This window comes from Gasterosteus aculeatus, chromosome 1 (assembly GCF_964276395.1).
Source record: "Gasterosteus aculeatus chromosome 1, fGasAcu3.hap1.1, whole genome shotgun sequence".
NCBI lineage: Eukaryota > Metazoa > Chordata > Actinopteri > Perciformes > Gasterosteidae > Gasterosteus > Gasterosteus aculeatus.
The window spans coordinates 4,687,397-4,713,307 of record NC_135688.1 but is presented as its reverse complement, the minus strand read 5'-3'; the positions used below and the strand labels follow the sequence as shown (position 1 = coordinate 4,713,307).

At 48.4% G+C, this 25,911-nt stretch overlaps 1 protein-coding gene and 1 long non-coding RNA gene across 2 annotated transcripts in view; one reads left to right on the top strand and one right to left on the bottom strand.

The window, feature by feature from the left end:
* The window catches only part of clmpb (CXADR like membrane protein b), a 56,555-nt gene extending 32,499 nt beyond the window's left edge, over positions 1–24,056 (bottom strand). The window contains exon 1 of the mRNA XM_040179306.2: positions 23,611–24,056. Within this exon, the coding sequence (XP_040035240.1) occupies positions 23,611–23,641 (31 nt within the window). The 5' untranslated portion in view covers positions 23,642–24,056. The remainder of the gene's footprint in view (positions 1–23,610) is intronic.
* LOC144411473 (uncharacterized) lies at positions 23,091–23,664 on the top strand. Its single transcript, XR_013468650.1, has 2 exons — positions 23,091–23,221; positions 23,432–23,664. It is a non-coding gene; the product is annotated as an uncharacterized LOC144411473 (long non-coding RNA).
* Positions 24,057–25,911: the final 1,855 nt, after the last annotated feature.

The window sequence follows — 25,911 nt, the reverse complement described above, 5'->3', positions numbered from 1 at the left end:
GCTCAGCCTGAGCTTTGTTTGGATTAGCTGAGAGAGAGCAGAACCCCTTCAGTCCCTGTGGCTGCGCGGCACACGTCAGCCTGCTGCAAGGCTGCAGTCATACAAACACACACACACACACACACGACATATACCCGAGTGAGTGCACGCACACACACACACAAAGACCAATTCAAAAACTCTTCGCCTCTCGCCTTCTTCCAGAGTTTACTCAAACGTCCACAGACACAAACACGCACAAACGAGCGCGCCGCACCGGGCCGGCCGCCCGGCCTTATACAGGCATGCTGGCGACCCATCGCCTTTCATGGCAGCCGACTTCCTGACATCCCGTCCGCCCGACTAGTTCACAGCAGGAGGAGAGGAGGAGTGCCGGGGAAAGAGAGAGAGAGAGAGAGAGAGAGATGAAGAAAGACAGATACATTTAAAAAAGCAGGGGGGAAAAGGGGGGGGGGGGTTGAAAGAATAGCAGAGCACACGGCAGGAGACGCAGGGGATGAAGTGGGCTCTCACAGTGTTTAGGTTTTAGTCGTTTGGCACCAGCCTCTTCCCCTCAAAAAGCCTCTGTTCCCAGACTCCAAAGCACCTGAGAGGCTCCCGCAAGATCCAAACAGAGTCGAGATGGCTGGACTGTGACGGCGGAGTGGGGCCTTCAACTCCTCCACAGCTACAGTTAATCCACACCAAGTCCTGTCTTTATGAGAAGTACGGAGTCATCCTTTTGGAGACGAGTACTCACGTGCAACATAAAATGGGTTGGCACTTCCTTTTTTGTTTTTGCGCTCATTGAGCTAATTGGATGTCATTAGTTATCATGTAACTAAATGGAATTTTACAGAAATTGGTTACAGCAAAGGGATTAACAATAGCGAAACGATCTGAGGGTAAATACTGAACCCAGAACGATATCAGTAACAAAGGACTTGATAAAGAATGCATGGGAAATGGCACAGAAGCAAAGTGCTGGCTGAAGCTTATCTAAAATAGCTAAACCATGCTATCGTCTGCTGCAGCTGACTGCAACTACAAGATGGAATCACAGAAAGCGTCAAATGAAAACGCCAAGTGATAATAATACACCTTAATAACCCCTGACTAGGCACAGAATTAAGTTCCTGGCTCCTTACATGTGTGTCACACATAATACACGTCTTAATTAAAAGGAGTCCCTTTTGAATGGTGTGTAATATGTAACGCTGTTTGTCTGTGTTCTGGTCTACTGGTTCAGAAACGCTGACCTTTTCCACCGTGGATCACGCAGCGGACTGTTCTTTTGACAACGTCAGACTCCATCTTGTGTGATACCACCGTTATTATAATGACACTTACGCTTACACGTGCGACTTTTCTACTGTTTCCCGTTAAAAGGCTCGTATTGAAAGGCCTGTTCTTAGCTGTCCTTGGAGAGCAAGAGGGAGAATTAGTACAACCTTGATGGAAAAACACGCGAGGAAGCACATAGCTATGACTGCATATTGATGACCTAAGTCTTTTGCATGTAAATTACGTGAATCATGCAGAACAAAATTTGACCGTAAAATTCCAAACATGTACTAAATATAATGATCAAAAAGAGATTCAGCTCATTGCCGGTGGAAATATGGGAGAAGAAGATTTGTGGGCTTCCGTAAGTGCCTAATATTCATTATGAATTTACACCATAATGACCTAACATGAAGCTAGCAGGCTATGAGTATGCAATGATATGGATCCTATAGCGCCATAGAAGTAAAAATCAATCTTCCATAAGGATTACAGGAAATGCTATGTGCTGTGTGGACATGTTGAAACAAAAGCACACCTCTGAACCATAAGAGCTTTGTACCATGTTCAAAGAAGAGAACGATAAGTGCACGGTTTATATTTAACTGATATTAGATAGATTTCTTCTGTGGGTTTCCAGAAGCAGGCTTAATGAGAATCACTCAAATGGGTTATATTAAGCTTTGGTCCAAATAAACCCCACGGTTGGAGTTTTGTTCTTTCCTGCTGTGTGATGATAAATCTGCAATTATAACCAAATGTGTGGTGTGCTGAATAGAACTGTGATTTCTAGCCCTCTGAAGCACTAGATGCTGATATTGCAGCAGCTCCTAAACCTTGTATGTGGCACATCCCTGCAGGAGGTTCTGCTTGACCGAATAGCAGGTGACTCAACGGAATCGTAACCCACTCATTATAAACGAATGATTCGGGCAGAGGCTACAGTAAATATTCCCAGCACGACAGTGGAATGGAAGGGGCATGTTTTTTTTTTTTTACCACATCCTAGGAAATTTGCAGCCCAGAATATTGATTTTAGGTTAAACCATGATGACCCGACTTAAAAGCATCGCAGGAGGAGCAGCTTGATGACTGTTTTATGGCCGTTTTTGTAAATGACTCCACCTTGTGTGCTCATCCGGGGGGGAAGGAAAAACAAAAACTAAGGTAGTTGGTGCTGAAGGCGATGCATATGTATGATGTATGACGGAGAAGGCAGTGGGTGTGGGATGATGCCCGTGGTGAGGGTGAGTCACCGGGTAGCGTTTGAGCCAAACAGCCTTTTACGGCTGTGGTGTAGAACAAGGGCTGTTAGTTGTTAGACGTGTTGTATCGCGGCTAAAACATTTCTGCAATAGCTTCCTCCGTCGCTACCGCTAGCTAATGCTGACGGATATGAATAGCACGACTCAAGGTTTAAAGAATGACCACTGAGAAAGTGCCCCCTTGTCCGCGCTGAAGGCCTTTTTACCACCGGGCGCTGGCTGTATACTACATTCTGGTCCTCCAGGAAAACAATGCATGTTCCCATCAGTCATGCTACACCGCAACCCCCCCCGCTTCCATGCACCCTCGACGCGATCCATCACTGCTGAGTACGGTGGCCGAAGGGCAATGTCCGGGAGCTCTCTCTTAAGGAATGGGAGGCGGAGGGGCGAAAGAGAAGTCAAAAAGGGGGAGAGAAACAGTGGGTTCCTCCCTCCACACAGAGGGAGACATGGGGGACGTGAAGGAGACGGGGCAGGACGAAGGTGCGGCCAGAGGCCACTTCCACACTGTTACTGCAACTGAGGAACTTCAGTTTATGGCTTGAAAATGGAGTTTTGTTTTCAAATGTCTTCACGGCTTTCATTGCCCCCCCCTCCCCCTTGTCCTTTCCCAGAAGCTCAACGCTGCCTCTCCCTGACGTCTCGTTTCCTTTGCAGCTGTACTTCATTTCTTGTCTTTTTTCCCTCTCTGTGCTCATTTCATGCACATTTAGGTTTGTCCACCTCCTGACTCCATACTTTTGTCCCTGCCAATTTCTTCTGCCATTGACTTTCTGTCCCCCCCTCCCTTTTCTCCCGACCATACTCTCCTTACCACACCATCTCCCTCTCCCCCACCTCTTTTATCTATCTCCTGTTTCCCTCGCTCCCTTCTGCTGTCTCATTAGCTGACGGCGGCAGCGGTACTCCTATGAGGGCGCCAGATGAAACCCGGAGCGTACTGTGACCTTTGTTTCATGATGGGGCCACTATCAGTGACGAGCCATCAGCAGCAATGCCTTCTAAGGTGTGCATACAAATACACACGCACACACACGTGCACACAACAATTGTTCAACAACAGTACAGACAAAAGCCTCATGAGCTCCCAGGCGCACAAGCACAGGCACGCCACATTGTGGCCTGAACGTATGTCAGCTGCCTTCAGCCTTCAGGCAGCCATTCACCAAGGCCGAAGAGGAGAAATGACAGCCATCTTGGCCCTTCTTTGTCTTTCTCGTTCCCTCACGTGATGCACTGCAGAGGTGGGAGGTGGACGGGGGTGTCGAAGGTGGGAGATTGGGGAGCGGGGGTGGGTGGGTGGGGGAGGGGGGGCAGTGAGGCCACGAGCCTGCTGGGGGCTACAGTCCTTGAGACGCATGCTCACGTAAACAAAACGCACACACACACACACACGCGTGTGGAGGGGCTGTAAATAACGGCCGTCAACCTGTGTTTTTAATCAGCTTCAGGGACGGACGGCTGATCCCTGTGATGCTAACAGGCCATCCTTCATTGGCACGGGGGGAGGGGAGGGGGGGGGGCGAAGCATGGGCGCGTAGACCTGAAAGGTCAGTAATCAAGCCCTCTTCTCGACCCCCCTCGGGCGTGACAGTGACGAGTTGGCAAACCACAAGGTGAAACGGCAGCAGGCACAAGAAGGAGTAACGGCCTTGGCAGCAGGTGAATATGGGCAGTGGAGAATCGATTAGTTAAAGAAAATCAAACTATCTGCACTTTGAGAGGGAGAGCACAATCAGTATTATATAGGCGGTTCTGCTGAGATGATTGCAAAGTTCCACCGGATGCCAATACAGCATTAAGCGAGAGGAGCTGCACTCAAGACGGTGATTGGTAATTGCTTTGATTAGTTCCCCTCTTTCCATTCCCTAAATTAAGACAGGGTTGTTTATTTCAGAAGTGCATTCAAACCCCTCTAATAAAATGACATTGTTCCTTGGGGTAGAGAGAAACCGCTACTGATGTTCTCTAATGAAGCGTTTATATCACAAGTAGAAGAAAGAGGGAAGAAACAGCAAAAGAATAATGTTGCTGGAGAAACAGTTCAATGTAATAACATCATCACAATGCTAATGGCGTCGGGCCCGAAGCTGGGGAGAAACCGACTACGTAGCACAAGGCTGCATTAGCTGCGCCAAGCTTTTCCTCATCCCGCCGCACGCTGCAACGGCCAGACTCGCCATATTCCGTGCGCGTCAAAAAAAACATCTGGCAGCCTAAACCCATCCCGGTCCGCCAGTGACTCAGAGAGCAGATTCCTCCAGCCCCCTGGCCCCTCATGTAGCACATCCAACCAGGCTTTCACAAGCTTCGACGAGGTCACAGCCTCATCTCCGTCTTCCTTCTATGTCAACACACCAGCTGGGTGACGTCCCAAACTTTTCACCTCTTCGAAAAATCAACTGCATACAGACTTTTGACTTCATGGTGTTCATTAGGAAAAATGTTTCCACTTGGAACATCTCGAGTACAAAACACCACCTGCTTTTGCGGAAATGTCAGTATTATTGTGATCGGCAAATTCGCTGCAAAGCAGATGAATGGGAGCCATTGGTGTCAGAGAATTTAACGGAAACTGACTGTTAAATATGTCACTCGTGCTTTCTCGGTAAACAAGAGGGGGACAAAAGAAGGAGTTGTAACGTAAGGAGGTGTTTTATTGACCAGACAAGTAACGGTGCACACCTTGAGCTCTCCTTGTCTCCTTACTCTCCCTCATAGGCGAATCAACACACACACACACACCACTCTGTTTAGTGGCTCTCCCGCCAAGGCCAATACCACCTTTCACTTACTAAATCACCTCATAACCAGCCATGCGAGTCCAAGGCCTTGCTGTCTTTGTCTGGTTGTATGCATAGCTAATTTTCGGTGACACGTCGGTGATGAAACGGCTTTTGTAAACGGCGGCTAATTAGGCTGCAGGTGCAGCTGCTCAAATTCCCCCAGATTTATCCATTTCCAGCGGATTAATGTGCTCAGACACCCCCTTCTTCCACACAAACGGGTTCCACTGGGCCCCGTCAATGACCCGAGTCCAATGAATCCGACTGCAGTGGAGGAGGTTTCTGTGACCTCTAGAGGCGCATCAGACTCTGGCTCCCTGAGTGGGGGGAGGGTGACATTTGTGAGCAACAGCAGAGTCTCAAAGAAGAAACTGACAGGATTCCCGAAAATTCACTTTAAGTCGCACAAACGAACAGGTTGAGCAAATAATCCCAGCAGAACAACATGAATCCTAATGGTCTTGTACGTCAGCTAAAAGCGCGCTTAAAATACAAAAACTTGTTTAAGTGCCTGTGATCATTAAGACGGCAGCGGGAGTCGATAAAGCACATGTTGGACGGTACAAAAGAGGTCAGCCGGGCTGTTGAACAAGCTACTTAACATAAACTCTAATAGCCCATCATGTGTAGGGAGGAAACTTTTAACACTTTAAACCATTAAGGCGCCGTGTCATCAGTGTGTCATCCTGCATGCTGTAAATCAGCAGTGGCCACCAAGGGCGCCATCTGGCAAACGATAAGGATCGGCTCCCAAACCGGCCACTACGGGCATTGCTGTATCATCACACGCAGTCTCCCAGAAAACAATAAAGCAAGAAAATGGGCCGCGATTAAACCGCCCCAAGCATACAGTATATATACTTTTATGCTCCGCAGTGATTCATTTCAGTCTAACTCCTGTGGTCATTTCATCTAGAAATCTTAGCCGGGCTAAAGTTCCCCCGCCATCTAGAAACGGAGCGATAAAATATTTAGATTGGTGCAACTCGTACATCTTAGGGCTGATTATTCTCTGTGGTTCGCTTGTCTAAAAGAACCCCAGTCAGCCAGAGTTCAATAGGTTTGTTTAGCAGCCGCGCTTTGCCGAATGAAGCAGAATCCCTGGGCGGGTGGGCTTCAGAGGAGAAGAAAGAAACTCCGTAACAAGGAAAAGTGGAACACTTCAAAGTTCTGCAGATTGCGGTTTCTGTACCTCCAGAGGCCGGCTACATAAACAAGCGGGACCTGTAAAGCAAAGCGTGAAATGGGGTCCTGGATATGAGCTGGAGAACAACAGAGCCTTTTATAGTTTTTGAGCTTTTGCCGCTTTCACGCTAAGCTCCCGAATATTCCCCCGATGACGAGTCCAAGTTAAACATCATGCAACCGTGTGCATAATACTCACAGTCCCCAAGCAAAGAAGGGGAAACATTATCGTCCCAAATCCATGTATAGTTAACCCCCCTTCAGAGATAAATAGAAAATGTGAGGTTCTGTTTTTCCTGTTGGTTCAGCATTATTTTGTAAATACAAACAGGTTTTTCCGATTTATTTTTTAGTAGAAAAATAAGACGTGTACCCAACAGAACAAGCACTGATTCATATCGTCTTCCTTCACAAATGGGTTATTTTCTGAAAGAGAGATCAAGAAAAAAAAAAAAGCCGTATCAAATGCAGCGTGCTTGTCTCAGTAAAACAATGGGGTCTGTGTTTGAAAATGCCTTTTATGGTGTTTGTCCAGTCAATGGGGAGATCAGCCTCGCTCAATCATACCTTAATGTGCAAAAGCTGTGGGTTTGAGAGGGTGGAGGAACGAACGTGCACGCGCACACACACGCACACACACACACACACACACACACACACACGGGCGGTTTGCGGTGCAGAGGACCCCAATGATTATAAGCTCGACTTAATGGGTTGGAGGGGCTCCAGGTGTTTTAAATTGTGCATTAGGCCTGTTTATTATGACTGACTGAGAGCTTCACAACAGGATCTGCTAAACGCTCTCAAACATCCGCACTTTTTTTTTTTTGGTCCGTGCCTCATTTTTTTTCCCTTTCAACCCGCTGTCTGTTTATTTGTCTGCCCCACATTCATTCGCTCTCCCTTTCATCCTTTCTTTCTGCCTCTCTCTCCATTTTGTCTGTCTCCCTCTGTGTTTCTCTGCCTCCTCATTTCTTTGTTCCAGCATCGCTTGTGAGGAATCCACAAGCCAGCGCAACCTTGCAGCAGGTTCGGGGGTTTGGCCCCATTTGTACGCGCATGCTGCAGGTTGAAACGTTACTATTTCAGTTAGTCACACGTGTGTGGTTCCATTCTGACAAAGAATCATTCAGAAGTGTTGTTTGGCTTCCTTATCTTTTGGTTTCGTGTTGATACAAAGCATAAAACGTGCACTCGGTAATGCAGAAAGGAGGATCATTTCTCCTCTTGCATCAACACGGTACTGATTAATTAGCCAGATGTTGGTCGGTTCATCGTATTTTATCACACAAAAAGGCTTACGCATCTTGTCTGCACATTTGTAACGCCTGTTTATTTTGTGAGAGGAAGGTTATGAGCTGAAATGCTTCACCCAAGATGTTTTTTAGCGTGCAATACTGTCTGCTTAAGTAGTGAAGTGAACACGTTCAGGTTTGGTGTAAATAAATATTACCACAAATAATAGGTTTTTAAAAGTTTTAAATATCACAACCATCGTCCGTGGATTTTCTTCCCTTTCTAATTGCATGGTACAAAGCATTCCACGATGACGTTGGAACCAAAATCACAGTGTGCTGTAATGCCACTTGATCCCACAATCTCATGACAACCAGCTCTCAAACTAACAGAATAAAACTCTGCACCTCTCCCTCGATGACTATTAGTGCTCACATGCCATCATAAGGGAGGAGAGAGTGATCGGGTCGGACAGGGAGACGCTAATGGTTCCGCTAATGTACTGAAAAGGCACACGCGCTAATAAATCCATAAACAAATATTCATAAATGCAGACGTGCGTGACAAACGGATGGCCACACGTCCTTCACATTAGCGGGCGCGTGCGTCGGGGCGTTTGCGAGCCGTCATGGCTGAGTTGCATTTAAAGACAATCACACGTGAGTTCGGTCGATGACGCTGCGACGCATGTTTCATCAACAACAACAACAACCAAAAGCTCACTTCCGGATGCGTCACAGGAACAGCCTGATCTGCTGATGCCAACAGCTTTGCACATGTATGAAATCACTATTTTACTATAATGCATTATCGGCGGAGCATCTGTCCTCGCCTGGTGCAGTGGTAAATAACGCATCCCCTCGAAGGGAGGGACCGGCTAATGAAGTCGATGGTGTGCCACTGCACTGCGTAACTCACGAGGCCGGCTGGCTGGCTGGCCGGCCGGCCGGCCGGCCGCAGCACGGGGGGGCTCCGCTCGCGCCGGTCCTTCCCCTTCGGCTGGTGGCTCATACCGCAGCGACATACAGATCGATTCGCGAATAAGGGGAGATTACGGCGTGTTTAAACCTGCGCGCCCTCTTCTCACTTTCACTCTCTCTCTCTCTCTCCACATGGCAGAGATGGATTTGAATGCAGTCATTAGAAATCCCCCGACGGAGGCGGGATGCAGATGATTTAGGCGGATAACAGAAGCCTTTCCAGCGCAGGGGCCCTCCTCCTTAATGCGTGCAGCACTATCATCTCGATGTCTTTGTGCCAGTACTCTGTTCCCCGGTTTGGAAATGAGGTAAATCGGATTCAGAAAACAAGTGGATTAATTTAATCACCCCTCGGCTTTGACGATGACCTTCGCTTCTGAGGCATAATAAGGATTAGTTAGAAGTGGAAGGACATATGCCATGCAGAAGAAAGAGATTATAGTTCTCCCGTGACAGAGTGATTGAAATGTGCTATTCAACATTCCTTCTTGGTGCGAGGCTGCGATAAGAGTCCATGGAGCAATGCATCATAATACTTGTCTGTAGCAAGCACGCAGAGTAGAATGCTGCAGATACACATCTGCTTTCATTGTATAGAAATGCACATAAACAAACCACAATGTCATCGCTAAAACAGGCCGGGGCAGGTTTACATTTACATTAGAGCCATTGATTGGAAATATTCTCCAAGAATCCTGATGCTATTACGGGGCAAAATGGCGTATTGTTCCTTACGACCTGCGCTTCATTATTGATCCCCCTGCACAGGAAGGAAGTTATTCTCAGGGCTGCATGAAAGACAATACAGACGCACCACTGCTCAGTGGCACATCAAAGTCATCGAGGTCACGCAAATTAATAACAGGCTGCGACCTTCGTTCTGACTGAAGGTGAGGTCACGTGGGAATGTGAGGTCGGCGGACGGGCTCCTGCAGGCAAAGGGAGGAAACTAGATCCCCAACAGAAGAGGACGGATGGCGATTGATCCGCAGCGTCTGAACGGGCGGATCAATCAATGCCACCGACCCGGCGCGTTCTTGCATCCCCGGAAACTGATCCTTTTAAAAATAAAAAAAATAAATAGGAAAATACAAAAAGACGCAAGGGGCAAAATGTGCTGACGTGAGTCGAGCGAAGGACGCGGCTGTCCATCGCTGTCGCCGTTCGTCGGGATCAGGATTTATGCACGTGGTGATGTAATGCCATCCCTGTTTCTACCCCTCCTTGTGTCCCTCTGTTCTCTCCAGCCCACCCCATCCCCCCCCCCGAACAACAAGGTGCCGTTTTGGGAGGAATGACATTAAGATGTGTTGACTGCAGTTACATAATGGGAGCTGGTGGTTGAGCAATGTCTCCATGCGTTTATCAGCGCCTTCGCAGTCTGTCTCTTTAAACGCCACCAACTTAGTGTCCTCTATGTACGACTGTGAACTAATGTGATCGTTTCCCCTGTGTTTTTTATTACCAGCCGTGTTCGAGTTGTCCTGGAAGGATCACGTGCCGAGCAAAGGGCCTTTCTGACTCTGACGAGATATAAAGCGGCACCGTTTGTTGCATTTAGTACTCCTTAGAGCAGAACGCAGTCATCTGGTCCTGAGAAGAAGCATACGAGTGTCTCACTAGGGCTGCACCATATATTGTTTCAGCATCAGCACGTGTCCGATAGTTCACAGTAGGACGCCCAGCGTCCACTCGAGGTCTTTAGCCCGAGCTCACTTAAGATGGACCGACCTCTAAGGTGGACCAGCTTTTCTCATTTTAGTGGCAAGCTCCTCCTTCATAATATCCGCAATCCATCCCATCTCCTGAGTCCCTTCTCGACACCAACCTTCTTCATTCACCTTATTTTAAGGAGAGTGACATGGATTATTAATATCATGACATGTTATATTACTGACTCTAGCTTGGATTGACAGGAGAGTGTGCGATGGTGTCAAGGTGAGTGAGCCCGTGTAGCCTCTCCATCCAAACCCATTGTAGAAGTAAGAAGTCACAGCGCTCACCCACCTGTGTGTGTGGTGAGTTGAAACCAAATGTATTAAAGTTCAAGGTAAATTAATAAAAAAAAAATATATTCTTTCTTCTTCAAACAGATGCCGGAGCAACCTACAAAGAAGAAAAATGAAATATTGCAATGTCGTTTTTATCCAATCTTGTGCAGCATTTCTATTATTAGCCACCTCTGTCTCGTTCCCTCATCCGTTGTAAAGATTGTTCATCATGTCCCGATGGTCACGACGTCTATCAATCTCGGGCCCGACTGAAGGTTTGTCAGATGTGTGCCAGTGCTGAGAGTTGGAGGACGCACACACGAGGCACAAACAGCGACATCGACTGGGCGATTGCTCATTGCTGACTCACCCCCGCACGTTACCAGGGAGGGGATGCTCATACAGTGGTCCCTCCCCTTTTGTCCCCCCCCCAACCTGCTTCCCCTCCTTCCCAAGGTTATCCAGCAGCTGGTGGGGGTGCGGAAAACCCACCTGAAAAGGCTTCACTAAGCAACCCTGAACACACAAGGGCCCTTGAATGGAGCCCCGGCTCTGATTAGCAATCGGGCCCCCTGGACACGCATTGCTGACAGCGGGTAGAGGGATTGTTACTGCAGCGTCTGAGCTGGCTTGTTGGCTGGAGAAGGTGTGTGTGTGTGAGTGAGTGAGGGGTGGGGGTGTGTGGGGGGGGTAAGCTGACGTGGGGGGGCTGATGCACCATTTTTCTAGTCCAAAATGAGCCCAATGTCACCGTGACAGCGGCGCGCTCCTCTGAGGGCGCCGCGGGCCAGGGAGGGAAAATGATGGATGAGTCGCCAAGCAGCCTCTCCTGCTTCATCACTGTTCAAACAAACACACACACTCAAAGTAGGGGAAATACATACACCGAATATACTCACTCGATGACAATGCAAACCCGGGCAAGGTATCTGGGGATACACACATCCAGTATGCACACACTACGAATATGCGCACACATATGCCACACACAAACACCTGCATGTACGCACACACGCGCCTTGAGTGATTTATTTGTGTGCACATGAGTTATAATTAATCGCCGAGATATAAACACCCCAAATGCGGGTATTTCCAGAGGTTGTCAGTCATACACTTTCACGGATAGAGCACCCGTACTGGCTTCATTATGACTGCAGCCAAGGCTAATGCCACCGGATCAATGACAGATCCTCTCCATCTCCCCCCCCCCCCCTCTCTCCCTCCCTCTCTCCCCCTCCACTCATTTCTCTGACCCAAAAGCAGCAGCACGCTGCCATGCAGAGCTCCCTGCAGCTTTTATTCCTTCACTGACCGAGCAGTAGCCTCTAATAAGGCCTCGGGGTCATTCTGATGCTTTAATACTCCACCTCAACGTGTCCATCCACCGCCCCCCCCCCCCACCCGCATTATCCAAAGCCCACCATTCAACTGCAGCACCAGTTATGAGGGTTAGGGGGATTACTGCACATATAGAGGCAATTACTTAAAGTGCTGATTACCTGCAGAAAATTGTAAGCAGTAATGCTGCTTGAATAGTTTATTACGTCGCTCCTGTAAAAGCATCCGGTTGAACTGGGTCCTTTTTAATCTACAGTTCTGCAAGACGTGAAGGAGTTCCACAATTGAAATGCCGCTGTTGAATTGAGCTGTGCAATAACTCTGAAACATCATGAGTATTTGTGATCCGATTATTGCATATTTACAGTAACTGCAACAGATTACAGATGTCATCTTTTTAGAATGAGATTACCGTAATTCCATTACATATAATCGAATAGTGGGTCTTGCTGAGCTCACAGAAAGCAGCAATCCCTGACTGTCCTCATGCAGATGAAGGTGTACGCCGCCAGTGAAGGAGAAAGATGGCTGGCCTCCGGCGAGCGAAGCGGGGGAATAGCTGAGTGGCCATCCATCAAGACCCCTGCGGCGGAAAAGCTATACGCGCTCCATCCGTCCAGACCCCTCCTCTCGTAAAGCGCAGAGGGGGGATCGGGAGGAGACAGGACGGTCAGAGAAAGGGCTCATAAACATATTCCCACACAACGGAGTTAGTGTGGCATGTAGAGGCCTCCAACATGGAGCTGGAGAAGAAGAAGAAGAAGAAAAAAATGGCTGGCCTCTTAGATTGACGGACTAAGCTTGTGCACTTGTAGTGTTTTTCTTGCAGCACTACACACAGCGGCGTATGGCCATGATTACTCGTAGTCGAGCCACGGCCGGCAGTGGATGGCTGCTAGGGCCCAAATATTAGGATTAATGGCCGCGCTGGTCACTCTAGTGAAACATCGTTCATACTTCCAATGCGATCCAGCGGCGTGTAGGCTAAACAATAGCGATCCAGAGGACATTTGGGGTCTGCCAAAGAAAACAACTCAAAATAGCTTTTCTGCACTACAATCAAATAGAAGAAGATCCTTTGTGCAATTTTATATGACAATATATAAACGCGGTACCTACTGCATAACCCCACGCCTCCCTTTGACGGGATCAATAGCAGGGGGTGGATATATGTATGAGGAGGTTGGACAATGGAGAAGTACAGCAGTACAGCGGGGGGGGGGGGGGGGGGGGGGGGCACAGGAGATGTCGCCAACAAGGGTGAGTGACAACACCATGACTCCGCTTCAGAAGGTCTGTCCGCCTTCACCAGACGGCTGTTAGCTTGAGCTAAAAAGGACGGCGTCGGCACGCGCCAAAGGTCACTCGTATCATCCGCCCGGGACACGATGCGTTGGACGGAGCCTCTAACACATGAGTTTGAACACAACACAAGCACAAAACAGTTTCCCCAATCGTCTCCTTCTGCTTTCCGCTGCTGTGCGAGCTGAATATGGAAGGAAAAGGTCATTTCTCAATGAAATGCCTGCGTCGAGTCCACGTGGAGCCGAAAAAATGAAGTCTGGATGAAGGCGAAGCAGACTGTTGGTGTGTGGCGGCGGCGCGTTCTGTGTTATTCACTCTGTTTTGCAGGAACGTAACCTGTGGTGTCAAGTGACGAACACACGCGGCCCATTTATTTTTTGTTGCTAACTCTGCACTTTTGCCGGTGCCATTGCGAACTCTGCATCTTTAGCGTCCTGTAACTGAAAACCGTCAGCTCCGTCATTCTCCAACGCTGCTACTTCAGAGACGGCCGTGTTTCACACCCGAGCAGAGGTAATCTCTCAGTATTGATCGGGTCACGTGGCGAAGGCAGATATGTGGACACCGTGAGCTGCACAAGAGGGCTGAGAGCCGATAGCGGGGTGCCAAAGCGTTGCGTGGCACATAAGCACACCTTTGCCGGCCTCCATAAGCTCCGATGAATCTCCTCTGATAAGTTGGGGCAGACACATACTGGTAGAGGCAGCTTCAGAGGGCCGGCATTGATTTCAGGCAAAATCTGTCCGGACATCTCGTCTTTCTGGTTCGGTACACCTTTCCGCCTCCTAATGAGCGGCAGTCTTCTTTCCCTGCCAAGTGAGACGTTCCTTTTTATTTCACGGCCTTGTGTCAGGAAACGCTTGTGATTCATTACCAGGCAGGAGAGATGGAGGAGAATATGGTTAAGCCCGAGGTTTAAGACAGACAACGGTGTCCCCCTAATCCCTTCTGAGCAGCCGTAAGCCTTCCGTTATCGCTCGTTAGAATTGTGCATCCTTTACACACATTAACTCTCACCCTCACGCCGGCCCTTTTCGTGTGACTCGGCAGCTGCTCATAGCAGGCAGCCACTAGGCTGAGAGGCAGAAATCATGCTAATTGTTGTCATTTACTTGGCTAACAAGTGTGTGTGTGTGTCGTTTTTTTTTTTTTTTTTAAATGGATGCAGAGTATCAACACATTTAACCGCTATCAACTTCATCCTGGAAAGCTCCTGAGGAAATGACAATTCTGTGCTATTCATCAGACAGAGAGGGGATTTGATGATAAAATCAGGATTCAACACACACACGCTGACCGACACTCCATCACGTATGCGTGTGCGCCAGATCGTTTATCCGTATCTTTTGCTTCCCTTCTGTCACACGTAGGGGGATCGGCCTTCTAGCTATCAGCATGCAGGTGAAAAAGAGAGGAATAACCTTGAGGTCTTGTGGGAGTCGGCCCAGAGCTACATCCTCACTCCGCTGTACTGTACAGCAAACCTCCAGCCACAATGCACAGCAGCCCGACTCCTTTAGCCGCATGAATAACTCACGACATAAAAGAAACACGGTAAATACTCGAGTCCACCGGACACGCAGAGGCCCCGGCATGGGGCTGAATCACATCCGCTGCGGAAATATGATTCGCACATGTCAATCCATTTGCTTTGGAAACATTGTGAGTCCCTGACAAACAAGAATAGGGTATCATTACTCATTCTGAACTGTGGAGGGCGGTGTGTAAAAGCAACGCTCGCGTTTACTTGCAAGTCGTGGCGTCCCAACAGCTCACCGGTGGGTGCACAAAGATCATTTTAACTTAATATATTCCTCCCTTTTTCATGAGCCGCGCTCCGGTGCACGCGGATAAACGCGACCCGCCGCCGCCGCCGCCCTGTGAGCCCCCGGCCGCACTAACAGGGGCGGAACACAACGATTGGGCGGCCGCTATAACAAAGCGGGGCTTGTTACGTATTCATGGCTGCATGTTTGCTGACACAGCAGACGAGTGGCCTCGCTCTCTGCGCCCTTTGCTCAACCAAGGCAGGACAGACTTAATTGCCTCATTAGCCAAAGGGGGCCGGCGAGGACACATTGTTCAGCGTCGAGGGCGCCGACGCGGCGAGGAATGGGTTGATAGAGCAAAGGGCCCCTCCCTCTCCTAGATGGAGAAGTGTTTGTTTTGTGAAGGGTCGGCGGCCAAAAGCCTCGTTTTACTCCACAATGACAGAATTACGCGTGTAATTTCACTTAATGCATATTCTAACCTCCATTATATCTCATTTTGGAGATTAACACTGTTGGTGTGTGTGTGTGTAGTTCCAAAGTCGTCTTCTTTTCAGCTTGGACCATCATGAAAGCAGTCATCGTGCCAACTTTAATTATTTTAAGAGCCTAAATGTGCAAACTCCGCTAGTTCCTCCTCTCTGGCAACTTTGGACTCTTTACAGCAAATCAAGCCAAAAGCACTCTTGATTTCCTTCTTGAAGAAAGACGCACAAAATAGAAACGACGTCTGCTGCCGAGAGAAGACGCCAGGTCCCAAAAAAAGCCTCGCGTTTAATGATTCTGAGAGAGACATAAAATCCGCCCCACTGCAACGTTCACACACTAAAGAGCACCGCCGGCTTCCTCCAGAAACCACAGCAGGACAATTTCATTCAAAGCGCGACAACAGCGCCAAACCACGACGGGCATCTTCGAACGCCGTCCTAAGCCTGCGCCTGTCTCTCCACTCGAGACGCGGTGCGATCTGTAACTCGGGTCTGACTTGTTTCAGCGCGACGAGGCCCGAGCTGAAGATGCAGGACGAGGATGAAAACAGATGGAGGAAGCACGGCGTTGTCTTCACCGAATGGGCCCGTTGAGTCATGATCGGGGGAAGCCGTTTGCGTCGCTCCGCTGGTCGCAGAGGTGCACTCCATTGCTGCAGTGAGCGAACGCGACCGCACGAGCGCCACCGACCCACGGCTGCAGGGGAGAGAGCTCGTGTGCGAGAACCAGCGATTAGTTACAGTAACCGGCGCAAACATACCCCCGTGTTCATTTTATGCCCATGAAAAGCTAACGCCGCCCACCGCCTCCCTGCTGATGGAGAACACAACACGGAGCCGTGTGAGATACAAATCAGGAATCAGGAAACATTTATTGCCAAAATATGTCAAACATACAAGGAATTTGACTTGGCGGTTGGTGCGTGACAGTAGACGGTGTAACAATAAAAGTAAAATGAAATGAAATGCTAATGCTAATGGGTTAGTAGAATAAGGCTATGGGTTAGTATAAAATAAGAGAATAAAGTTAAAGTTAAAAATTAAAAATATATAAAATATAAAAAAAATAAAGTGCATTATAGCAAACAAGTGACGAAGTGACGAGTGAAAACAGGTTTGTGGATTATATCCCCGCGATCTGATGGGCGCGTTAGGAGAGAGGCCATGTTAGAAGACGCACAGCTACACATCTGCATGGGCAGGGTGGCGTAAAGGCTCCATTTCATCAACAAGGCAAGTCTAACGAGTCGGAAAAAACAAAGGTGGTGGTGCCATCTGTTCTGAACCACTTTGCCGGGAAGGGGAAGGGAAAGGGGAGGGAGGATGAGGGGGGGGAGAGAAGAAAAAAAAGCTTTTTAGCTCTGCAAATATAAACTGTAGCCTGACCGCAGCCTCGACCTTTTGGGCCTGACAGAGGGCTCTGCGCTCTTTAATATGAAATACTGATGGGGGAGCTGTAGTGCAATCAGGGACATTACCGACCTAATTTGTTGACGACACACCGATTAGTCAATAATATTAAGTTTACAGTGTCAATGCGACTGGCATTGTGGTCGGGTAATCAAACCGTTTGTCAGACAACGTCTACTGCAGAGAGAGGGAGCAGCACAGGAAACCCACGACTAGGCCGAAGTTATTGCTCTACACTTCCACATCCTGTAAATAATGAATGAATTTTACACGGCTTTAACGGTAATTCCATAAGTTTTGTTTCAGTCAATAAAGAGATTAAGCCCATTACAGTTACTGCACCATCGTTTTGGTCCAGATTCCACACACGCACAGTACGGATCTTAATTGTGTCCTGACTTCAGCTCTCATGCACTGCAGAGTGGAGAGGATCCTCCAGATGGTGTTCAGGTCTCGTGCAGGTGAACGCTTTGTCTTCCAAAACACTTCAATCAATGGCCACTGAATTCCCTCCCTTCCAAACACCATCCATCTTCAGGTCCTTCCAAGCTGCTCGGTGACGACCAAAAGCGGCCAAAGATAAATGTTTAAAGGGCAGAAGGGCCTCGACGCTTGAAGGAAGGCTGGCAAGCAAAAGGGGAAATGGAGTGAGACAATGGAGCACGCCGGATCAAAACACCCAACGGAGCGTCTGAAAAGAGCGAGGCGGAACATTTGCTCGCGTTCGTTCCGTCAGCTCCCGGTGGGAAAAACAGGGGAAGAAGGAATAATAACTTGAGTTGCCGTCGTTTGATGCGCCGCAGGTTGCTGTCATTCATCATGCAATCAATTCTGCGGGTTGCATTACAGCCGAGTGCCATGTGGAGCAGAAGGAGTGTCAATGTTTGGCGCATTGGCTCCACACTGGAATGAACAGAATGAGTGCAGGTCTAAAAAAAGAAGAAAAAAGAGAACGCCGTCTGCATTGACGACCACCCTCGGAGGACGCGCTGCCGTCCAAGTGTCTCTGGGAGCTCGTGTTCTCATCTCGGCGGTTCGAGGCTGTGATATTTGAACACGAGAAATCGATAAACCACAGCGTGAGGTGAGGCGCGGCGCCGGTCGGGGGCCTTGCAGGTGCGCTCCACGACCAATTAAAGTGCTCAGCGATCAGTGAGAAAAGATTCATTATTGACACTTCGCTGGGGGTTCTGACGCTGGCTGAAAATGTTAAGTGTCCATTAGGGCAGCTGTAAAATTATCCAACTGTTCAATCGGGGTCTGCTGGGTTAAGAGAATGACCTCATAGCGATCGCTTGACGTGATCCGGCTTGCTCGACATGTAAAAAGGCTTCCGGTCGACCAAGGAAACGCACAAAAGGCACGAGCGCTACTGAAACGCCACCAATGTCACCCCTGCGCTGCTCGATGGGTGTAAATGTTTTATCAAGAGTCTGCTCTCTCTCTTCCTTTGTGTCATTGATGTAAGCGCCATGTTAAGCTGCTTGAAAGTGTGTGGGGGGGGGGGACACCTCAGCAATGGGGATTTGGTTTTTTTGAGCTGTTTATTTTCCTGCACGGTAGGATTGCGCTGCAGCAACAGAGATATACCTGGTTACAGAGACAGGGAACATAGATCAAAAGCATGTTCTGCTTAGAGAAGACAAGCACGCCAGCTTTATCCCGCACTGCCAGTTTTCACTAAGGCAGAAAAGCCCTTGGAAGCACCATAACGGGGGGCTGGGAGCCCTCGGATGATTCCATCGCTGCCCCGGCCGCTGATAAAACATGATCATCCACACTGAAGGTGATCAAACGGCATTTTGATCACCTTCTCCTGCTGCAGCCGAGGAGCATTCGGGCGGCGACGGACAGAATCCCGTCTCCGGGCAACGTCGATAGCTACGAAAAAAATTAATGTCGAGACGGATCCATAGCGGGGCGAATCAATGGGGGACAATTCCATGCTCCACCTCACTGACAGCATCAGCGTTTATCTCGTCATTTGGATCTCCCCGCTGCTTACATAAAACAATCAAATATTTATGCACGCGAGCAGCAAATCGCTTCGCATTCTGCAAGAAAATAGAAAGCTGTTATTGTACCTGCGCCATTGACTTTCAAACGGCAAGTAAGACACAAATCCTCCCTTTGCAGGGCGTAGCCATGTCTGGAGAGATTATGAGGAACAAAGGGGCTGACGGATGGTTTTAAAAGGCCGCTCGTTTCAGTTTTGGAGCAACGGACCTTAATTGACCTGATTTTTGCATCAATAATACAAGTTTTAATGAGTTGTGGCTCCATTTGAGGCATTTCATGGTTGTATGAAACATACATTCTCGAGGCCATGATGTAATCCCAGAAATCGGTATCCATACACGTAAACATGTCGATGACTTGGTTAACTGCATCCATTCATGCTGATGTCGGTCGGCCAGAAGCCCGCGGACAGCGAGGTCAAGTGATTCCCGGGGTTTGAAGGTTATTTTATGATTGCTTTGTTATTGCCGTCTTCTCGTTAATAGATGACAGCGTGTTTCCACAAAATGCTGATCAGTTGAAAACATTTCCAGAACATCAATCAGATCTAAGTCCAACTGAACTAGAGGAGATCTGCACATTTGACCTGACATGATACAAAAAAACAATAATGTGTTAGCCAAAATGCCTCCCATTCAGTTGTCTCATGCATACCTGCATCCGTACATCATGTCTGTGTCTTTAATTGTTAGTGAGCGGCGTTCCACTGGTGCAGTGTAATGTGTCCTGGGTATTCTCTGCACGTGGCTCCAGTTAAATGTGAATGTGAGCCGGTCCCGAACATCTGTCAAAGATTAGCAGTAAAGTGAAATAGGCAGTTCCCGCTCATACATTCCAAAATAATCTGGCAGTAATTTTCCCAGTAGAGGATGAAAAAAGGAGAGGGGGGGGCGTCGGTCACAAACCCAGCTCTGTCAAGGAATGCGTCTTTTGTTTTACGAGACGTGAGCGCCAAAAAATAAGGCCCCTGCTTGGATGTCATGAGTGTGTCAGCAACACACCGGGAGAACTTAAAGAAACATTCAAACCAAGACCAATTGGATTCGAGAACGCATGCGCGCCCCGTTGTTCTTCACCTTGGACGTCTTGTAAAAAAAAAAATCCCCCTGCGTGGTCCCTCGAGTAGTAGGAATGAAATCACTTACAGCACAAAGCAGCTACACTCTCGCCTACAAACACTCTTGTTCGAAGCACGCCATCCGCCGTGCTGCGACAGGAAAGGGAAAAAAAGAGAAAAGCGTCTGACTAAAAGCACTAAAATCAATGAAACATGAAGAATCCCTCAGGTACAGAAAGAGGACGCTTTGTTATTCAAGGAAGCGCGCTGTCATTCAAAGGCTGTGCACATCCGCTGGAAAATGCTTCCGAGGCAAATCAGTGTTTGTTAACGATACGGGTCAATTGTTCTGAGGACGGCTTGACCTCTGCGCCCCGTCCTGGGGGGCCTCTTCGGTGGAGGTTTCGTGTTCGCATTGTGCTCCGTCCTTGCCCGCATCGTTCGCATTTGGCCACTTTTGCTTTGAGCAATAAAATCCTCTCTTGACGGAGTTGTGTTTACTCTTTGTGCTGCACGTCGAAACGCTGACATTGTAGGTGGGAGTCAGTTCACTATCTGGAGCGCTGCACCGCTAGCTATTTGCTATTCTCCCCCTGACAGCCGTATCTTCACTGCACTCCACCTCCTATAGCTACAGGATACTGATGCATTGCACTGGGAAGTGGAAATATCTTTGCATCACGTTCAAGTAAACTCCTGTAAATGAGTCATTTAAAGGGCCACGCGTCTGCAATGTGAGATGAAGGTGAACTCGCTCCGAACCGAACCGACGCACGCTCTGAACGCGGCGCACGTCTGCGTCCCCGCAAAGCAGATCTGCCAAAACCGCCGCACGATCTGGAAGAACCCAAACATATCCGTAGCTGAGCGGTGCTGAACGGATGCCACGTGACAACGCGGAAGAATAACAGGCATCAAAGCGAAGACTGAATGTATGGTAACTAGACGTCAAATATCGAAACGTCTCCGGCTTTGCAGGAACGTCGGGAGTCTTTGGACGGTTGTGCGTGTGCATGTGTGTGTGTGTGTGTGTGTGTGTGTGTGTGTGTGGGTGTGATTCAGGCGCAAACACATCAAGATGTCACTTCATAACCTCTGGCTCAGGAGGCTCCTGTCATCTTCACATTTCAGAGATCCTCTGCCTCCCCCGGCAGACATGCTAAATATAGAATGGGGACAGAGTTTCTGTTTGGAGCCACTGCTCTCTTTACATCCAACACTAGCAGGCGTGCACAGGCGCCCGCGTCCCCTCCCCTGTCGTACGCATGCGCGCACGTGGACACGCGGGCGTCCGCGGTCGACATGCCGTCGTCTCGCGGATTGAACTGTGCAGAGGTTTTTTCGGCTCCCGGCTCATTCTCTCCGAGTCACTTGCGCCATGTTATTACTTCTTGGACAGTCATTTTCTAAATCCCCTCGTTCCCAATCGTTTAATTGTTTCACAAGGACGGACGGGCGATCCATCGCCGGCGTCCTTCACCTGGGCGGACCTGCCACGGGCTTCCTCGAGTCACTCTCTTTGACCTTGTTCTGTTTCTCACTCGGTATCGAGCAACGGAACTCCCCGTGGCAATTAATTGTGCTACTTATCTGTAATGTGAACAGTGGATATTACATCTCCAGCCGATATTAAATTAAGGATGTCTCAGGACTTGCGAGGCCACAGCCAAATAAAAAGGAAATGAGCCCCTATTAATGACCATCGATTCTTTTATAATAAAATATCCACTTCCTCTCTTTGCGTGGCCTCGGCGTTGATCTTGAACTAATGGGCTCTATAGCTTTTTGGGGAGATGTCCTTCAGTCCTGAACAAGCTACATCTCCCCTGGTTGGGTTGAAAACGCCTTTTTTTTCTCGTCTGACTGGCAAATCAGACGAGATGTGCCGCACAGCACATTGAGCCTGGCGGTATCCTTTTCAGCTGCATGGTTTCATGTAGGAATATCTCGTGACATTACAGGGGGAAGTAAAAAAAAAAAAAACGCCTCACTATGGCAACAACAAGCCGTCTCGTACTGGCCGGCTGATGGCTATTTAAGGAAAAGTGCACCATCATTATAAATAATAAGGAAATGAAAACGCTGCTGTATGATTCCAGGTTAATGTGTTCTACTTAGCATTACTGGCTCGGCCGTAGCAGCTAATAATTGGTCCTATTTATTTACCGCCTATTTAGATCATCTCGATGCTCAGCCTGTTGTTGAATACAGGCAGCTTGAGGGGCCGAGGCGGATGTGCATCATGCTTTGTAGTGTCCACGGTCAAATCAGCTGCTTTCCACAGGAGCCAAGCACCACTGAGGACACACCGTGGATTCACTGGTTGACAAATGTAAAGCTCATAGTGGCAAATAGTATCCGGGTGCATTCATTTTCTTTACCGGACTGGAGCCTTACCCAGAATGCATTGGGCATGGGGACATCAAACTCTGCAGGCGTCCAGGAAGAGCAAACACCGCCACGCCGTTTGTCTAAAACTGAAATGTGACTCACCGACGATTCCTTCTATAACCCCAACAAGCAGCGAGCGCCGCTCAGAACCGGAGCACGACTTTTGGAATCAAACCAGAGCGGGCGGGCTGCCAGCTCTCGGGGGGTCGCCTTTTCCACCACGGTTACTTCCTAACTTTTTCCAACCAAGTAGCCCCGTTTATAAGTCACTTGAGATTGGAAACAGGCTTTTTGGAAAACTCCGGTTGAAGCACAGTTCCACGCAGCTACACGCTGGGGATTTCACTGCAGGTGATGAGACAGCAGAAACCTCCTACTGGAGGTCCTTTTCCTCACAGCGCCACGGTAACTTCCAGGCAGCGGAGTCGCAGTGGAATCAAACAATCCCCCAATTCGGCTCTCAACCTGGAATGTGGCTTTGAAACAATAAGAGGTGTGATCCTTAAACAGCATCAGCAGAAGTGGAGGTGATGACATGAACGGACAGACGGCTCCTCGTTTCAGGATCATCAGACAAAAAGACAAATTTCAGCACTGCTTTTAACATCACTGAACAATGGCGTATGGAAAATATCTCCCCTTGGGCTACTCAATTCTAATATTTCTTTGTGAGGTCTTTTGTCTGTCTTTGAGGAGATGTTGGTCAACAGATCTGGATCTACAGGGAGGGGTCAGGTGAACTTTTATCCCTTTTAATTCACACAAGTAAAGCAGCTTGAGGAAACCCTGCTTAACTTGTGCGTCCCGGTGTTTTTTTTTCTTCTTTTTCTTTAAATATGCCTAAATATAAAGCGCAATGTCTCAACAAATGGGCATTTTAAAGCACGAGGCTGAAAATAAAATTAAAAAAAAAATTAATATAATCTGACATCATTCTCATTCCAGGCTGAAGTCATTTGCCAGATGTGTTGTTAGGGACGTTCTAAACAATAGAAACACACTCGGCGCAACACAACAACGACACCCATTGGAGTCCAACGCCGTGCGCGGCATTTTGGGGGAGACGAGCACGCTCCCTAAACGGACGCATTCCCCCTTTTTGACAGCGACGGCAAGTGACTTACCCAGAAACAAAGAGCGGAACATCGCAGACATCACGGCTGGAAATCCCACATGCAACGCGGCTGGAAACAAAGCGCTCGGATCGGCGCGCAGAGGAGCGAGATCGGAGGAGGAGAACAAAAAAAAAAGAAGAAGAAGAAGAAGAAGAAATGTTCAGAGAGCGTAAGAGTCCAAGGGCACTACGTGTGGCACACGCCCGACATATCGGAATCTAAGGAGCGGAGCAAGGAGCGCGGATCTTCCTGCTCGTCGTCATCTCCATCGCGGGCCACTTGGCGTCAAATCAAAGTTCCCCGGCTGTCTGGCTCTGGCGTGGGACGTGTTGTCTCCGGGTCCCCTCTGTCTCCTCCTCGGCAGTCTCTCTCTCTCTCTCTCTCTCTCTCTCTCTCTCTCTCTCTCTCTCTCTCTCTCTCTCCTCCGCTGCACACAATGCCAGAGAGGAGGAGGAGGAGGGGGAGGAGGGGAGGGAGGAGGAGGAGGAGGAGGGAGGGTGAGGAGGGGATGCTGAAGGATGGAGACCTCTAGAGTCTGAAGTTCTCTTACACAGCACGAGCATCGTAGGTGAGCTTCGGTATGAATGGGGGGTTAGATATATATATAGTATAGTATATATATATATATTGATGTTGTTTTTATTGTGTGTTTGTTTGAGAATGGAAAAGGATAACACAGGTGAGCGTTTATTATATCATTTACAATAATACACAATGGCCTTATTTTCACAATGTACCTGTATTCAACTGTGGCTTCTTCTCGTGGAATCGATGAATTATTAAATTCAGTTCACAGAAAATAAGGTTGCAACTATTTAGATGATTGATTCACCTCTGGATTAATCTCTTAAGTGAAATGGCAAACCATGTCTTTCTTTGCCTCATGTGATTCTAGTGAGCCCACAACCTTTGAATGGCTTTCATGACGGGTCAACGAGTCTCATGTGGTCAAAAGCTCTTCAAAAACAGAAGAAATTAAGAGAAGAAGTAAATAGTGCAGCATATAATAATGCAGCGTAAATGTTTCCACCGTGCTGGATTGAAAACTTGATTAAAACGGTACTAAAACTTACAACATGAATGAATGCATTATCAAATGGTTTTGTTTAAGGGTCTATTAAATTATAAATGAACATGTAGAGATGATCAAACATCACAATCCAATAAATGGATGCTGTAAATCCTGTCCAGATCCATTTGTATGCATTAATGCTAACAGAGACTAACAATGTGTTTTTTTAATCATATTTGTTAGCTGGATGATCTGATTTAACATCAAGGAATAAGATATTATAAATTCAAAAGCATGATATATTAAACACATGATACATTTGCCAGTCTATTTATATGTTGCAGGGTGTCATGACGCATGTCTGCGATCAAAGGCACGTTGGAGCTCTGTTTTCAACCGGAAGGCATCATTTTGCACGCTTACCATTTTGTATTTGTCGGCCAGCTTCTCAATTTTCGGATTATTCCATCAATCGTTTCAAAGCAACCACGCAAAATGCATCCCGCCACTGGCCGGGCGAGATATTTTACAAGTGCATGGTCTAAGTTAGGTAAACAAGCAGCGAGCGGGACGTCTGCTGGCCGATGGGTGCTCTCAGACCTTCAGACAAATCTCCCCCCCCCCACTCCTCCCTTCCTCCCTCCCTCAGCAACCGACAAACAACAAAAGGATTTTCACTCGCTAGCTCTCTCTCTCTCTGTCTCGCTCTCTCTCACCCTCGAGTGGCCTGCTCTTCAACACCAGCCCTCCTCCATTCCTTTCCGTTCCAATAGCTAGATAGCTTGAGAAAATGTGTCACACACACACACACACAAACACACACACACACACTCCATCTCTCCTTTACTGCTGTTCTCATGGCAAACAGAGAAACACATGTAAGCAGGCAGCAGTTGATGAGACACGGAGGGAGGCAACACATACATGATCACAGACCTCGCAAAAGGAAGATGAGCTAGATTCCGCTCATCGCGACACTCGTCTGCGTCCTTTTTTTCCCCTTCTGCGTGGCGCTGCGGCCTTTAGCTTTGTGTGTCCAGCCGAACCCGAAAAGGTCACGGCCTCATCGCAACTCATCTCGGCGACGTTGTGCGTTCTCCGAGGCCGGCGGCAACGCGGCGCGGTAAAGTGAGCGACTGTGCTCGGAAAGAAACTGCCTCGCGATCAGCTGTCAAACTATGACGGATGGCCGCTTGTAACGGACACGTTCGCCCCCGAAATCACCGCAGCCCTGCAGGTATCAGAGTTCAGATAAAACGAAAACGCACCTGATTGACTGTATATTACATCCATGTTGC